This window comes from Pagrus major, chromosome 1, assembly GCF_040436345.1.
Source record: "Pagrus major chromosome 1, Pma_NU_1.0".
Lineage (NCBI taxonomy): Eukaryota > Metazoa > Chordata > Actinopteri > Spariformes > Sparidae > Pagrus > Pagrus major.
Window position 1 is genome coordinate 12,014,302 of NC_133215.1, and position 14,119 is coordinate 12,028,420.

At 41.9% G+C, this 14,119-nt stretch overlaps 1 protein-coding gene across 6 annotated transcripts in view; it reads left to right on the plus strand.

Moving 5' to 3' along the window:
• Positions 1-14,119, plus strand: part of lrba (LPS-responsive vesicle trafficking, beach and anchor containing) — a 195,711-nt gene that overhangs the window by 79,971 nt on the left and 101,621 nt on the right. For all 6 annotated transcript variants that reach the window (XM_073465119.1, XM_073465134.1, XM_073465150.1 and 3 more), the window contains exons 34-35: positions 883-947; positions 3,714-3,822. In XM_073465119.1, the coding sequence (XP_073321220.1) occupies positions 883-947; positions 3,714-3,822 (174 nt within the window). The remainder of the gene's footprint in view (positions 1-882; positions 948-3,713; positions 3,823-14,119) is intronic.

Here is a 14,119-nt window from a genome sequence, read left to right on the forward strand (position 1 = left end):
AGGCCCCATGACCTTGTTGCTTTATTATTCTTTTGACGGTTGTGTTGGAGGTGTTGAAATATTGAACAGAACATGAGAGACGATGACCGCTGAGTTTCCCTTCTCTCGTTGTCCCTTCGAAGTCGAGGATTTAAAGTCACACGCGGCTGCGGCTGGATTGTTTAGACTGACACCTTGAACCATAACGCTAGTCAAAGAGGAGGAAATTTGTGTATTTACTTGTGATAAATGTACTCTCAACACAGCTCTTTCACTCCTCTCCACTGGTTTGCCAGCTGATCATGTAGCTCGTGCTGACCAAAGCAGTCAGTATACCGTTTTATGAGGTTTCATTTCATAGTAGGGTCTTGTAGCCAAAGGAAAGTGTACACAAGAATGGTTTTCTACAGGGTCCATTTATGAATAGTTTAGAATTCATAAAGGATTTCACTGGAGCTGATAAACTGATTATACTTCTAATTTATTCAGAGTGCTTAATTTATCTATAGTATATTTTTTTGATGTCTTTTTATTCGCCTTTTGAATTTGTGAGCCAGATGCAACATGATTTTTTTCTGCTGTGTACCTGTCTGGTGTATAGTCTCAATGACAGTAAAGATGACCCTTGACCCTTGATTAATTGATTGACTGCAAATGAATCTGCAATTATTTTAAACATCATTACTTGAGTAGTTATTCACACAAAAATTGCCATACATTTCCTCAGAATTTCCCGCTTTTCTCTGTTTTATATAATTGTAAACTTGAAGTATTTGTGTTTTTCTTTACGGCTGGTCTGACAAAACAAATGTTAGCCTTATTTCCTAACTTATAACTCTGTGTGATAAGAGAGTGTAAAGTTGTTTCATTACAGTCATGGATATCGTGTGTTTTCACTTGCAGGAATGGCAGAACTCCATCCAGAAGAATGCAGGTCTTGCCTTCATCGAGTTGGTCAACGAAGGCAGGTAGGTAACTCCGACCTGCTAAATGCTGTCCTCTCTCCTTGCAGCAGCACTTCTTCATTATCTTTCTAGCCACTTTCCAATTTCACCATTCCTGGATCACGTCACAGTCCCTCAGGCACAGCCGATCCCCAAGGCCCTTGTGATGGGGTGGCTATTTAAGATTCTGGACAACAATCAATAATCAGGGGGGTTGAAGAGGAGCTTGGGAGAATGAGGATGGAAGATCCTTGAGTTCAAGGCTCCATTCAATACCTGACCATCCCAGAGGGATTTGGGAAAAGGGGAGAGGTTAGGTAGAAGGTGACAGGGCCTGTGATCGCTGGTTCCTCTGTGACACTTGGGAAATCGCTCTTGATTTCCCGCTGTCCCTCTGTCAGTTTATGCCTTTCTGGCTGAGCCTTTATCTGCCTGTAATCATCTCCTCTGTCTCCTGCTGTCTTTTGTTTTTTGTCTGTTTTTCAATTATCCCGACATATGAGCCTCCCCATCTCTTCCTAATAAGACGCTCGCCACATCAGATCCTCTTAGTCCTAGAACTCTCATCAATTTCAGATTTAGAGGGCTACACTTTCCATTATTGATCCTTTTAAAGAATAGGCAAAAGCTAATGAGACTAGCTAGCTAGTCCTTTGAGTTCTTTGGGGATGATATTTGTAATCTACTTTAAAGGGTTTGATCTTACAGAACCATGACTCCAGTCAGGGTCATACATGTGTATGCAAACTCAAGTCTGGTTTGTCTCTTTGTGGGAATCAAACAGTCATTTAAAAATGATTACAACATGATCTGTTGAACGTCAAATTTCTTACCAGTCTAACTAGTGATCGTTTATTTGATTAAATCCAGATTTTATAGTATACACAAGCAGTCTACCATGAATGTGTTTTGTAAACGCCAAGTAATGAGTTCCTCATTAAATAAAGGCGTTTGAAGGTATTAAAAAGTCTTAAATTGTATTAATAATGGTCCAACATATTTTTTTTCTTTGCTTTAGGCAGCAACTGTACTTGGCCTATTATACACATATAAATCACAAGTTGTTCGACAGTGGGTTGTGCATGCAGGAGGCTGCTGCATCTTCTTTTATATGATCTGTCATTAATGTTAGCCACAGTAGCTAGGAAGCTCATCATGTCATGGCCAGCTGAAGTTAGTTAAAGCAACTACTTAAATGAAATAGTATTTTGTCGGTTAATCCATCCATCCATTTTTTTACTGCTTCTTTGGATCCAGGACACATTAATTAAATTGATTAACTCTGGATCCATTCAGAAGTTATGTGCCTTGTTGTAACACAGAGATCACCACCATGGGACCTTATTTAAGAAAAAATAGGTATGGTAGTGAATGGCGAGAGACAAATAATTTTTTAATCCCATTTGAATTGTGCCATGAACTACACATATGTTTGTCAATTTAAAAGATCATTTTTCAACTCAAGGAAGTTGCAGTTTTTCATGAAACTAATGAAATATAAGACTGTGAAAATACGTAACTAGAAAGACTACACAGACCAAAAAGAAAACTCACAAAAACCCATAACTGACACCTTGTAGAGCCGGTCCTGTATATTAACTAGCTCACAGAACCAACTCTCTTTTCACATAACTGTAGCTGTAAATATGGCCAGATTTATTGTGATTTTCTCCCTTTTTAATGCTTTTTCTGTGCCGAGGTGACGGCCACGTTTGTGTTGGTGACATATATTGAGAGAGACGGTGTAGTTCACTGAGCAAAACTAAATGGTATTTTACTGTCTTTACAACAAACTGCGACCTTCTTGCCTTGCAAAATTACCTTTTAAATTGACAAACATCATATGTGATTAATGACGCAACTGGTATTGAAAGACATTCATATAGCCTTAAAAAGTCTTTATAATAGTTTATAGTCTTTATAATATAATATAGTCTATATTTATTTACCTTTTTCCACAGGGTCTTAAGAGAGGATTTGAAAGCATGAAAATGTGCTTTTAAAAATACCACAAGTCTTTTTTGTCCATATGTACCGTCTTAAGCGCAGAGCTCCATAAAGAAGGGCAGTGGCTCGGTTATTGATAGCGGGGCCTCGACAGGGCCATATAGGCTACAGAGGCCCCAGTACCTCCGCTCCCCTGCTGCCCTGTGCTGAAACAGCAGGCTTAGGTTACAGTCATCCCCTGGCCCCTAAACCCCCCACCCCACCCCACAGTCAGTCCCAGTCTGCCCCGTCCCTCCTCTCTGGCCCCTAGTCTGTTATTGTTCCACTTTGCACAGTCCTGACCTTTAGGGCTGTAGAGAGGTTTCTCTGACCTGCACACACACACAGGCACACACATAACATGCATGTTTCATCAACACTGATAAGAAGAAGGAGGTAGACTACATATGTAACAACATGGGCAGAGATCCTCCCTCCTGCCAGATGCATATCATTAACAAATCAATTAGCACCTGCACCCCAGTTAGAGGATCTATCTGGTTCGGTTAGGTTTCCAAATTAGATTTTCTGCTTATTTTGCACGGCTCCTTTTCAGCATTTTATGGATATTACATGGCTGTTCCATCTCCAGGTTACCAGATATCACACTGCTGAACAGATGTTTTAAATACGCTGAAGCTCAAGATTTTATGATATTGCTAAACATCTGTCTGACATTTTCCCCACTATGACTGAAGTAAATTGACATCCACATGCCTTCGTATAAAACGTTTGAATAATGATTGTAAATACATGTATGCAGTTTTCCATTTTTGAGCTGATGTCCATCTGCCCTCTCCTTAGGCTGCTGAGTCACACCATGAAGGACCACCTGGTTCGTGTTGCTAATGAAGCTGAGTTTATCCTGAGCCGACAGAGGGCTGAAGACATCCATAAACATGCAGAGTTTGAGGTAAGATGCGGCACAGTTCTGGCAAGCCACACGCAGACACACAAGCATGAGAACAAAATGACCATTGACATAACTTTAGATGTAAGAAAACATTAAAGTCTATCCAAAATATATAGTGTTATATAAGATTTTTAATGACGCAAACAGAAACAATACCCTGCAAATTAAAGCTGAAATGTGTAAACTTGTGTGACCTGCAGACCTGGTTATGAGATTGCATAAAAAAGGATTTTCAGAAATTAGTAAGTTGGACAGTAATGCTATTGTCAACCTTGTTTGACTCACCGGATATAGACTGTGGATATGAGCTTACCATTTGCCAACTATTCCAGTTGACATACTCCTCCGTTTTTGCTGTCTGCTTTTTAGTGTTTTCAAAATCCCCCTTTCTATGGGAAACAAGAAGAACCTCCGAAGTAGCAACCTATTTGCTGAAAATGGCAAGTGACCCTAAAGGCTCATTGGTGCTCCCTTTACATATGACAATCGATAAGTCATTTTCAAACGATATAACCGTCACCGAACAATCACCTCCCAGCTGTTCTGTAGTCTCTGTGCCCGGAGGGAGTAACACCATTCAGTGGTACTGCTCTGTTGGTCTGTATCTGTTAGCTTTCAGAAAACATGCAGAAATATGGACGAAATGAACGCGGACAAAGCTTTCTGTCTGCACCCGTATGCATGTTTAACATTGAGCATAAATGAGCCTTAACCGTAACCTGGTTGCTAACCATACTTATGTAAACAAGCTAGCAGTTGTTACCCTTACTTTTGGTGGGATTTAGTTATTTTATACCAGGGCTATGCTTCCCAAGTGCAGGTTCTCCTGACACCATTTTGCAGGGGCACCGTCTCTTCATCCTGGGCTTTGCAATGCCCTTGACAATTATGGCTGGTTTGATGAAATACAAATAAGTCAGAGCCTTTTCCCCTATGATGGAATGATAATGGGTGCTGACAATTGTCAGCCTGACAAATCTGATCAGCATTTCCTAATAGAACAGTGTGTCAAACATGTTGTGCAGCGCTGTACTACAGAGTTGAATATAAAGATGCATTGAAATAAAACAAGAAAACTACTTAAATTGTAGCCTCAGAAGAATAAGCGAAGATAATACGATTAGTGAAGTATTCCAGTACAGGCTTTTTGCGGCAAAGAAAATCAAGCATAATCAATCCGTCAAATTTTTCCCCTGTGAGATCCACTGGGAGTCGATGCTTGCTAAGCTTGGACAATTAGGTCCATTTGTAGACTTGGATCCATCGCACCTTTGACTCCTTTGATGGAAATGTTGAATAGTTGATATTCCAGTCAGTACGAGCACAGAGGAGCTGATCCAATGACTACTTTAAACTTGTCCGTCAAGCTTTAAGATCCGTCACAGCAAACCTGGAGGATAAATGTTTACTTTTCAAACATAACCCGTGCTAATCGTGAACACACACACAAAAAACACACAGACTCACTGAAGTAGTTTGAGGCTGGAGATCACGCTTGGCACATATCACTAACCAAACATTGTGTAGTGTTAATTTATCCCCGTGCCTCTCCGTCTAACTGCTGCCTTGCCCCTGAAACATAACTTCTCCCCCTCCTCTTCCTACCAGTTCTCAGCACAAATGTTGCCTTTCACGTATAGCTGCCGGGCCAACTCTATCCTGACCCATGGGCACCCTTCGTTGCCCCTTTCCCAGTCCAACTCTGCTGAACTCCCCCCTCTCTGCTTTCTAGATCTCACCAAAATCATTTCCTGTCCTGCTGAGATCCTGTCCATTATACTCCCGCTGGGGGTGTATTTTGCCAGTGACAGGGATATGGCATTCTCCCCTCTCTTCCATCCCTCCCTCCTTCTCTCCCTCATTTCTCAGGAACCTGCCAGCACTAAAAGCTGCAGACAGACCTGAGAGGTGCTGGCCTGAAGGGCTGACTGTGTGTAAACCCACCACCTCCACCCCCAAGCCTCGGCCCCCACTTTGCAGTAAAAATGTGATGCTTTTTTTAAGGTTCAAGGAAGGGTCTCTGTTACATTCGGGTAAAGTGAAATCCCTGAAGAGTGCTGAAAGTCAATCAGAGGGGCGGAGGCACAACTCTTGCACATCAAAGTTTTGTCAGTGATTGCTATGTTTTGCTTTCTGTCTTGGATGGGCTGCTTTTCTGCATAATTGTCATCTTGTTCTTGTGAAGCCAGTGTCAGTCATCTGCACAGTATTATCTGACATGATCTGACCTTATCATTATCAACACAGACTGTTGGAGTACAGTAAGAAAAGGAGTACAGTATTTGTGCTCTTGCAGAAGTTAACAGTATGTCGGGGTTAGACAGCTGTCTTCATCTGACACAAGTAAAAATGGCTCAGTATGTTGCCTGACTGGCAGACGGACAGACTTGGCAGCCAGTCCGCACACAACAGCCTCGAATGATCCTGCTCTGCTGCGGCCTCTTGCCGTGGCTGCAGGCCAGACACTCTCCGAGAAATGGAGAAGGGGTTGGGACATGGTTACACAAAATCCCAGGTACGAGTCCCTGATTCCACTCTTAGCATTCAGCAATTTGGCACTGCAGGTAACAGAGTGATTGTCCCAAGCTCTCCAAATCGTATTGATTGTTTAGATTTTTTTTTTTTTTTTTTTAAATCCTGTTTGTCTATTCTCTTTCTGTACTGTTATATTTGTTCTAGCTGAATCTTCGGTACAAAGGTTACTATTTATGCCTCTATTCCTTTATACTCTTATGGTAAATGTAAATTAACTGTATTTATTTAGCATATTACCACTCAGATGAGAGATAACCTTTCATACAACTCAAACACCGATGGAAGAGCCACTGGGAAGCAAATTGGGTTTTAGTATCTTGCCCAAGGACACTTTGACATGTAGACTGCAGGGGCCAGGAGACAAACCTCTGCCTCTCCGATTGGTGGATGACCACTCCACCCACCCCTCTTCGTACATGTACTGTATGTCTAGATATCAAGAATTGTACGTAAGCTATTTAACTGAAAGAATTCAAGTCCTGTTTTCACCTTCTGCTAAGGAGATTATGTTTTTTTCTGTACGTTTGTTGGTTGGTTGGTTTGTCAGCAGGATTACACAAAAAACTACTGATGCAGAAATTCTTTCTCACTTTTTTTTAACATTGCAAGATGAGGCATTTGCAACATTTTTGTTAATTTCTCAGGGAATGATGCATGGATCTTGATGGAAAAAAAAAACAAATTTGACTTTTGCAACAGCAAATCTGGCATATTTATATATAAATTATATATATTTGTCTCGTATCTATGAGTGAGTACAATTTGATCCAAATAAAAAAATAAAATGGATAAAGTGGATTTAAATATGTTTTGATATTGGATTAAAGGGGACTATTGGGCCTTGGCGAAGGTATGCGCTCTACCAATGCCGCTCTGCTTACATTAACCTTTAGCAGTACACTGATTTGTCTAAAACATTACACGAATAGTCTTTGATACTTGTTTGGTAAAAGAGTGCAAATGACAGCCGAGGAGGAGACATCATCTGTTTTCTTAGCTCTTCTTATCCACCCTGCTTTCTATAGTCATTTTTGTTATATACATCATTGTTGGCCTATATTAGTACAATACTGTATGCAGTGAAATATGTTCAGTTTGTTACATTTCCAAATGAAGCAGCACTATTAGATACATGGACTGTCACTCAATTGACTGCAAAAATACAACTAATGGAAAGTTATAGCTTACCATTTGAAACTTGCTCTGCCTTTGCAATCTCCCCTAATCAGATACCCACCACAGCTCGTCCCAAACTATGTTTCACAATTGAATTCCCCACTTAAATGCAGTTGCTCCTCAGTGACCTCTGAGAAGGAGTGAACCCCTGATAAGTCTTGCTCTGATATTGCTGTATTGATTTTTGCCTCCATACAAGCTCTGCTTGAGCCTGCTGGAGCCAACGGTTTCATTTTGCACTGCCACAATAAAAATAACAGGCCAATGAAACATCCCCCCTGAGGGCGGGGGTGCAGGGTTTTGAAATAATTTTCAGCTATGTCCTAGTTTTTTTTTTAAAGTGTTGTTCCTCTGTATTGTGTTGTGGGGACGGTCTGGGTTGGGTTATTGTTTTGTGAGAAATAAAGCTGAAAATAGGCGTCTAAAATGACTCATTTAGGGTGTCATTGTGTTCGACTGGAAGAGTGGAGGTTTGCTAAATCATGCGGCGTCAACTGCATCCTCCTTCACAACACTATTCTGCATTAAATAGCTGCTGTTGTAGTTAATCTACAGCAGCAAATTCCCAGAAAGGGGAATAATTCAATACATAAAAGCAAATTTATGTTTGCACCTTGTCAGACTTCATATCCTTGTGAAGGCAGTGATAGAGAATTTAGATACCCCTTTGCCTCAGAGACATAACATATGCTTTCTCTGTCTCACTGTCTCTCTCTCCTTCTCCCTCACACTCTCACTAGCTCTCTGTGGGACAGAATTGAGTTATCTTTGGCCCTGAGAGTAAGTTATTACAGTGGGCTTAGGGTGAAACAGATGAAGATAACTAGGGAGAAATCCAATTACCTTTTAGGGTTCTCTATCTAAGAGGATCCTTAATGTGAAGGAGATCTGCAGATCGGATGCTGCTGCCCAGCACAGCAAGTGATAGACTCTGATATCTTCTAGAGGAGACGGAAGGAGATGGAGCCCGAGAGATAGAAAGGAGGAGAGAGAAATCGAACTCCCTCTTTTTATGGGGTTGTTCATTAGGGATGAAATGTGGTGGGCTCAGGGGCACAAGGGCAGATAAGAAGGTCCAGATAGGGAAGAGTGAGCAAGACCCAAGTCATTCCTATTCTTTCTTACTCATTCCTTCTGCTCAATCTTTTTTTTTTATATACCCCCTTGATTCATCCCCTCCTGTTATATGGAGTAATTGAATTGACTGTCTGAGAGATCCCGTGAAAGCCAGACGATAGCAGCTAATTAGCGCTTGGCGTCATTGTCTCCCCTCTGCTGAGCTTGTAAAACGATCCGGTCCTTCTCCTCACGTTAATGACATTAACATTGAGCTGATGCTCATTATGTTCTATTATCATAGCACCAGTCTCTGGAAACTTGTGCATCACAGAGCTCAGTATCACAGAGAGAGCTTTGGCACGAATGTACTGTAATAGCTTAAGTTATGTCCAGAGATTACCTAACTTAAGCTATTATAAAACATCCCGATTGAAATATAAACAGAAGGCAAATCAGTTCAATTACTCCACAAAAATCTCTTCAAGAGAATGACTTTTATTGTGAAAACAGAAGCAATATGCTGCATAAAGGTTACACACACAGGAAGAGCCAGAGAACCACAACTCCCAAAGGCTATTTACACCACATCATTCGCAGCACTCAGAGTGATAGCTGCCACCAACTGTAGCTTGCTGTCATGTAGTTGTCGCAACTGTAATGTAGTATGTCAGCAGGGCTGGATGCCCGGACACCTCATTATGTGTAAAACTGCTGTCAAAAGAATGAGAGAGCGAAAAAAAAAAAGGAACATGTCTATATTTGTTATAGCATTGTTGCACAAACCACCAAGATGTCAGTCCTTTTTTAAAATGGCAAACTTGAGCAACTTGAGAAATTTCTTCTAGTGGTAGGAAAAAACTCTTCAAGACTGAATCAGAATCACGTTTATTGCCAAGTAGGTTTTCACATGCAAGGAATTTGCCTTGGTCTTTTGATGCATAACAATAAACATAGTATGAAAAAATATAAATCAAGATGAAAGCAAGCGGTGCAAGTCGAGAAGCATAAATGGATAAAATAAAATTAACAATAACATGAAACTAGAATGGCACTCAGTAGAGAGCATAGAGGGCCAAACAGTTCCCTTTAATTCAATCAAGCCTAATCCAATATCAAAAACATATAATCCGCTAGACCTGGATGTTTATTTTGATCTGCATCAAATTGTACTCACTCATAGATACCAGCCCCCCAATTATGCTAGATTTTTTTTCATCAAGATCCATGCATTATTCCCAGACAGATTAATGGACATGTCAAACACGCCTTATCTCGCAGTGTAAATGAAAGCGAGAAAAAAATTCTTGGGTCTGTCCTTTTATCAGAATCCGCACCCAAAGTTAATGGGGTCTTTGGACCTATCCTCCATCCAACTTTCGTTTATATCCTGTTTGGAGTTTTTGTTTAATACTGCTGACAAACTGAGCAACCAACAAATGGACACTGGCGAAAACATAACTTTGGCCGAGGAAAATGTATAAAAACAATATATATAATATGACCACTATTTAAATGAAAGAGCTCCACAGTTTTGTGCAGGAATATGTAAAATGTTGACCAGGGCATGTGCAAGAGTTCACTGTATTAATTGAATATTGATATTTGCTATGAGCATGATAGAGTCCTAGAGATGTCAGTGTGGGTCCCTGGCCTGATTGAATATGTCAGCTGCAGATGGGAAGAATCCGTTCTTATGGCGCTAGATTTTGGTCTTGATGGACTGGAGCCTCCTACCGGACGGAAATGCCTCAAAAAGTTTGTGCTTGGGGTGGGAGGGGTCAGCCACAATCTTACCTGCTTGCCTTCAGGTCCTGGAGAAGTACAGGTCCTGGAGGGATGGCAGATTGCAGCTGATCCCTTGTCCTTGGCAGTGGCAGCAGTGTGCCAGATGGTGAATAGAGGAGGTGAGGTTGGACTGAATGATGGCAGTGAAGAAGTGCACCATCACAGTCTTTGGCAGGTTGAAGTAAGGGAGCTGATGTTCCTGTGTCACCTGAGGTCCTTGGTGATGACGGTGCCCATTAGTGCAAGGACTGGGGATGGCGATTGGGGTGGTTTGGTTCTTTCTGTCGTCCACAGCCATCTCCACTGTCTTTAGAGCGTTGAGCTTCAAGTTGTTCTGACTGCACTGAATGACAGAACAGTAGAAATGTATAGCAAGTTGGTATCGTTTGGCGATGCTTCCGATACCTTTTTGGTAGATGCTTATTAGTTTATTTTTTGACTGTCAGGAGGAAGAACTGGAGAAGTGGTGCAGAAGATGGTTGGAACAGTAGTCTCAGTCCCACTCCCTTCTCTGTGTAATGAAGTCCCTAGGCACCTCCTCTGCAGCTGCCATCATTATGTGTGACCAGCTAACCTCGAAAAATGACTTTACTCCACAGTTTCCTTTGATACAGTCTCTTTATAGAGCAGGATAATATTCTTTTTGTTATTTTTTTTCTTTTTTTCCCATGAGCAGCTGAAGTTAAGCCCATAATTCAGAATAAAAACAATTTTTAGCACATGCTGAACAGACTTCAGTGTGTTGTGTTTTGTGGCTTTTCCCACAACCTGAACATAGTGTCACTACCCTGTATTCATGATCTCAGGCAACGGTCAATCCAGGGGACATGTATTTTTCATCTGGTCGCGTCCTTCCTTCATTTGACTATTTTTCACCTCCAGACGACAGTTTAACACGTATGATTTTTCTTGTGGCATGACCTTGAAGCTGAGCTGGAGTGTGATGTGGCGAGAGGAGGATGCGGTTTTGCAGAGAAAAGAGGTTTCTGGGTAGGAGAGATGAAGAGGCTGCCAGCTGAGCAGGGTGACCAGTCCATTAAAGATCAGCCACAGACAGTGTGAGGGGAGGAGCAGGAGGGGGGAGGAGGAGGAGGAGGAGGAGGAGAAGGAGGAGGAGGAGGAGGAGGAGAGAGATACTTTGATAAGTGTTGCGCCTGCGTTAACCTTGATGGCCGCTAGCAATGGGCCGGTGCCAGCAGGGATCAGTTTCAACTGGATTAGATTATTTTTTTTCCGTCTGTGCTCCAAGAGAGGAGGGGAAAAAAAATCAATACTTGGGAGCACGGCATGACAGGGGCATCATTTCAGAATTGAAGTGGCTGTCAGGCATTGTCATTTGGTGACTTTTGTTCGCCATTGTACTTTTAAGCCCTCATTTTTCTCCCCCTCCTCTTCCCTTCACTCGTTTCTTCCCTAGCCCATTGTCTGAATTCCCCCGGTGACATTTTATGTTGCAATTTGAAAACTCGAGGGCAAGAGATCAAGTGCAAGAGAATCTCTTTGAAACCAATTGGTGGACTGGTTCAGCATCTACTTTTGTTTAGCGACCCCCATCCTCCTTTTTCTCATTTCATCCTCTTGTCTCCCTAGACCTCCATTGTGTTCCAGGAGGAATTTATTTGTAGTGTATTTGCATTCTTTGATACCAGACAAGGACAAGCCTGATGTCTCGCCTTCCTCTGGACAGTTTCTCTACCCGTTTGTAAATGAAACCCTCTGGGAGCGCTTGTCGACGGATGTGAGAAATTGGAGATTCTTGCAGAGCGATAGCCCAGCCTTGGAGAGTGTGCAGCCCTGATGTGCCACCAGTGTCAAGACATTGCAAATCAAACACTTTAATAACATCTCTGCTGGTTTTGTTTCTTCCCCCTGTTCTCCGACAGAACCTCGAGACCCTGGTTTTGTCAGTTGGCTTGTTGAAGGCTCGCTGTGGCACGGCACAACCGCTAGACCTCTCTCTGTCACTCTAATTGATAAACATAGGGCTGATATCTTGTAATGAGCCTCCATTCTCCAGCCTATTACACTGGTTAACCCTCTCAACCCAGCGAGGGAGAGGAGGAGGGGAGCCGAGGCATCATCTGACAACAACCACAGCATTTAGATAAGGCTGACACTGTTACAACACCGCCAGCATTGTGAAACTCTTCTCCTCGTTTCCCATGCTTATTATTTGTAGAATCAGCACAGCAAAAACATGAGCCAGTGGTGGTGCTAACAAGTTTTAGCAAGAGATAGCTCATTTGTGTGTTATGCTCTTGTCTGAAAGAGACAAGATAATGTTATTAAAATGCATGCGTTCCAAAGCTTTGTCTCTGAATGTCTCCATTTTCCTCCATTATGTGATTTTAGAGATGATTATGGTTCTTTCCACTCCCTAGTCATTCCCTTAGCAACCCATTTCCTCCCAAAACTCCAACACACATCCATAGTTATTTATTTGAACTGTTGATGAATTATGGGAGACACGACTCAGTGTAATTGACTCGATTAATGCCAGCCATTATCATTTCGTCTTCACCAAGCTGTCTCCTCCGGCAGAGCAGGCACTCGCGCCGGGCCGACCCTGTCAGCCAGGCCATGTAATGGAAGGTGCTGCCCATGATTACAGTGTCGCAAGTCATAACGGTCTCACTGCCAGCGAGTTGTGCCCTGCTGACTGTCTCGGTAGGAAGCTAACGGAGCATAGTCCCTTCTCTTCAGCTGCCCTCGTTTAACTTTGTGAATGAAAGTGCTTGCATGTCTTTTTATGGTTGTTTTCTTGTCAAAATATGCACACGGACTTCTTCAGTCAGTCCAGAAGAGGCATGTTTCTAATTGCAAATGGGAACAGATACTTTTTAATTTACTTCTTATGTTTCTTCAGAATTCCTTGAAAGGAAAGAAAGAGCCGTTTCTTTGAAAATACTCCAAATGCTCCTATTTAGGTTCTGCCTTTTATCCTGTCTGTTGATGGCAGTGAATACAGGATGATGCCAGCTGGGAGATTTAGTTATTCGCTTTAACCTTCATAACAACATAACATAATAAGTCCTTCATAATAGCCCTGCATATTCTCTGACTTCACATCAACGGAATGACCCCCAGAATTAACAGTGACTTGTCTTTTCCACTTACAAGCAAATCCAGCTTTGGGTTTTAATGGCACTACTTATGTGTTCAGCTTTTTTGGTTGTTGTTTTAGGGGTGAGACTGTGAATTTGGCCTTTTCTCCTGCCGTCGACTTTGGCTTGGGATATGAGGAAAGCCTATTACAGCATGGAGGGTTTGGGTGTTTGGGCAGGCTCAACACACAGGTGATGAAGTGTTTGTTTATGGTTATGAGTTTGAACCCAGCGCTGTTGATTAGTACTGCAGACTTTACGTGTCTCAGACAGGGGCAGATGGAAATGGACTTTTTATAGGCGTGCTACTTACATCTGCTTTAAGGACGGAAATCCACATAAGCAAATGGATCAATTCAACTTTTATTCTACGGATAAAATGTTTTTGTCCCAGACTGGTGTATTGTTAACCTTATAAAATATAACATACAGTGTCTTATGCAATAACATGATGCTGAGGCTAGCTACAATTGTAGCATTTTGAACACCATCCTCTCAGTCCCCTTCCTTTGGTCCAGCTTTTCGCTAGCCTTCAGTGCCACTGATCAAGATTAATGGACATGCAACACACACACACACACTCGCACACACAGCAAAGCGAAGCATTCTCTGGTTGAAAATTTCAAACACTTACTCAG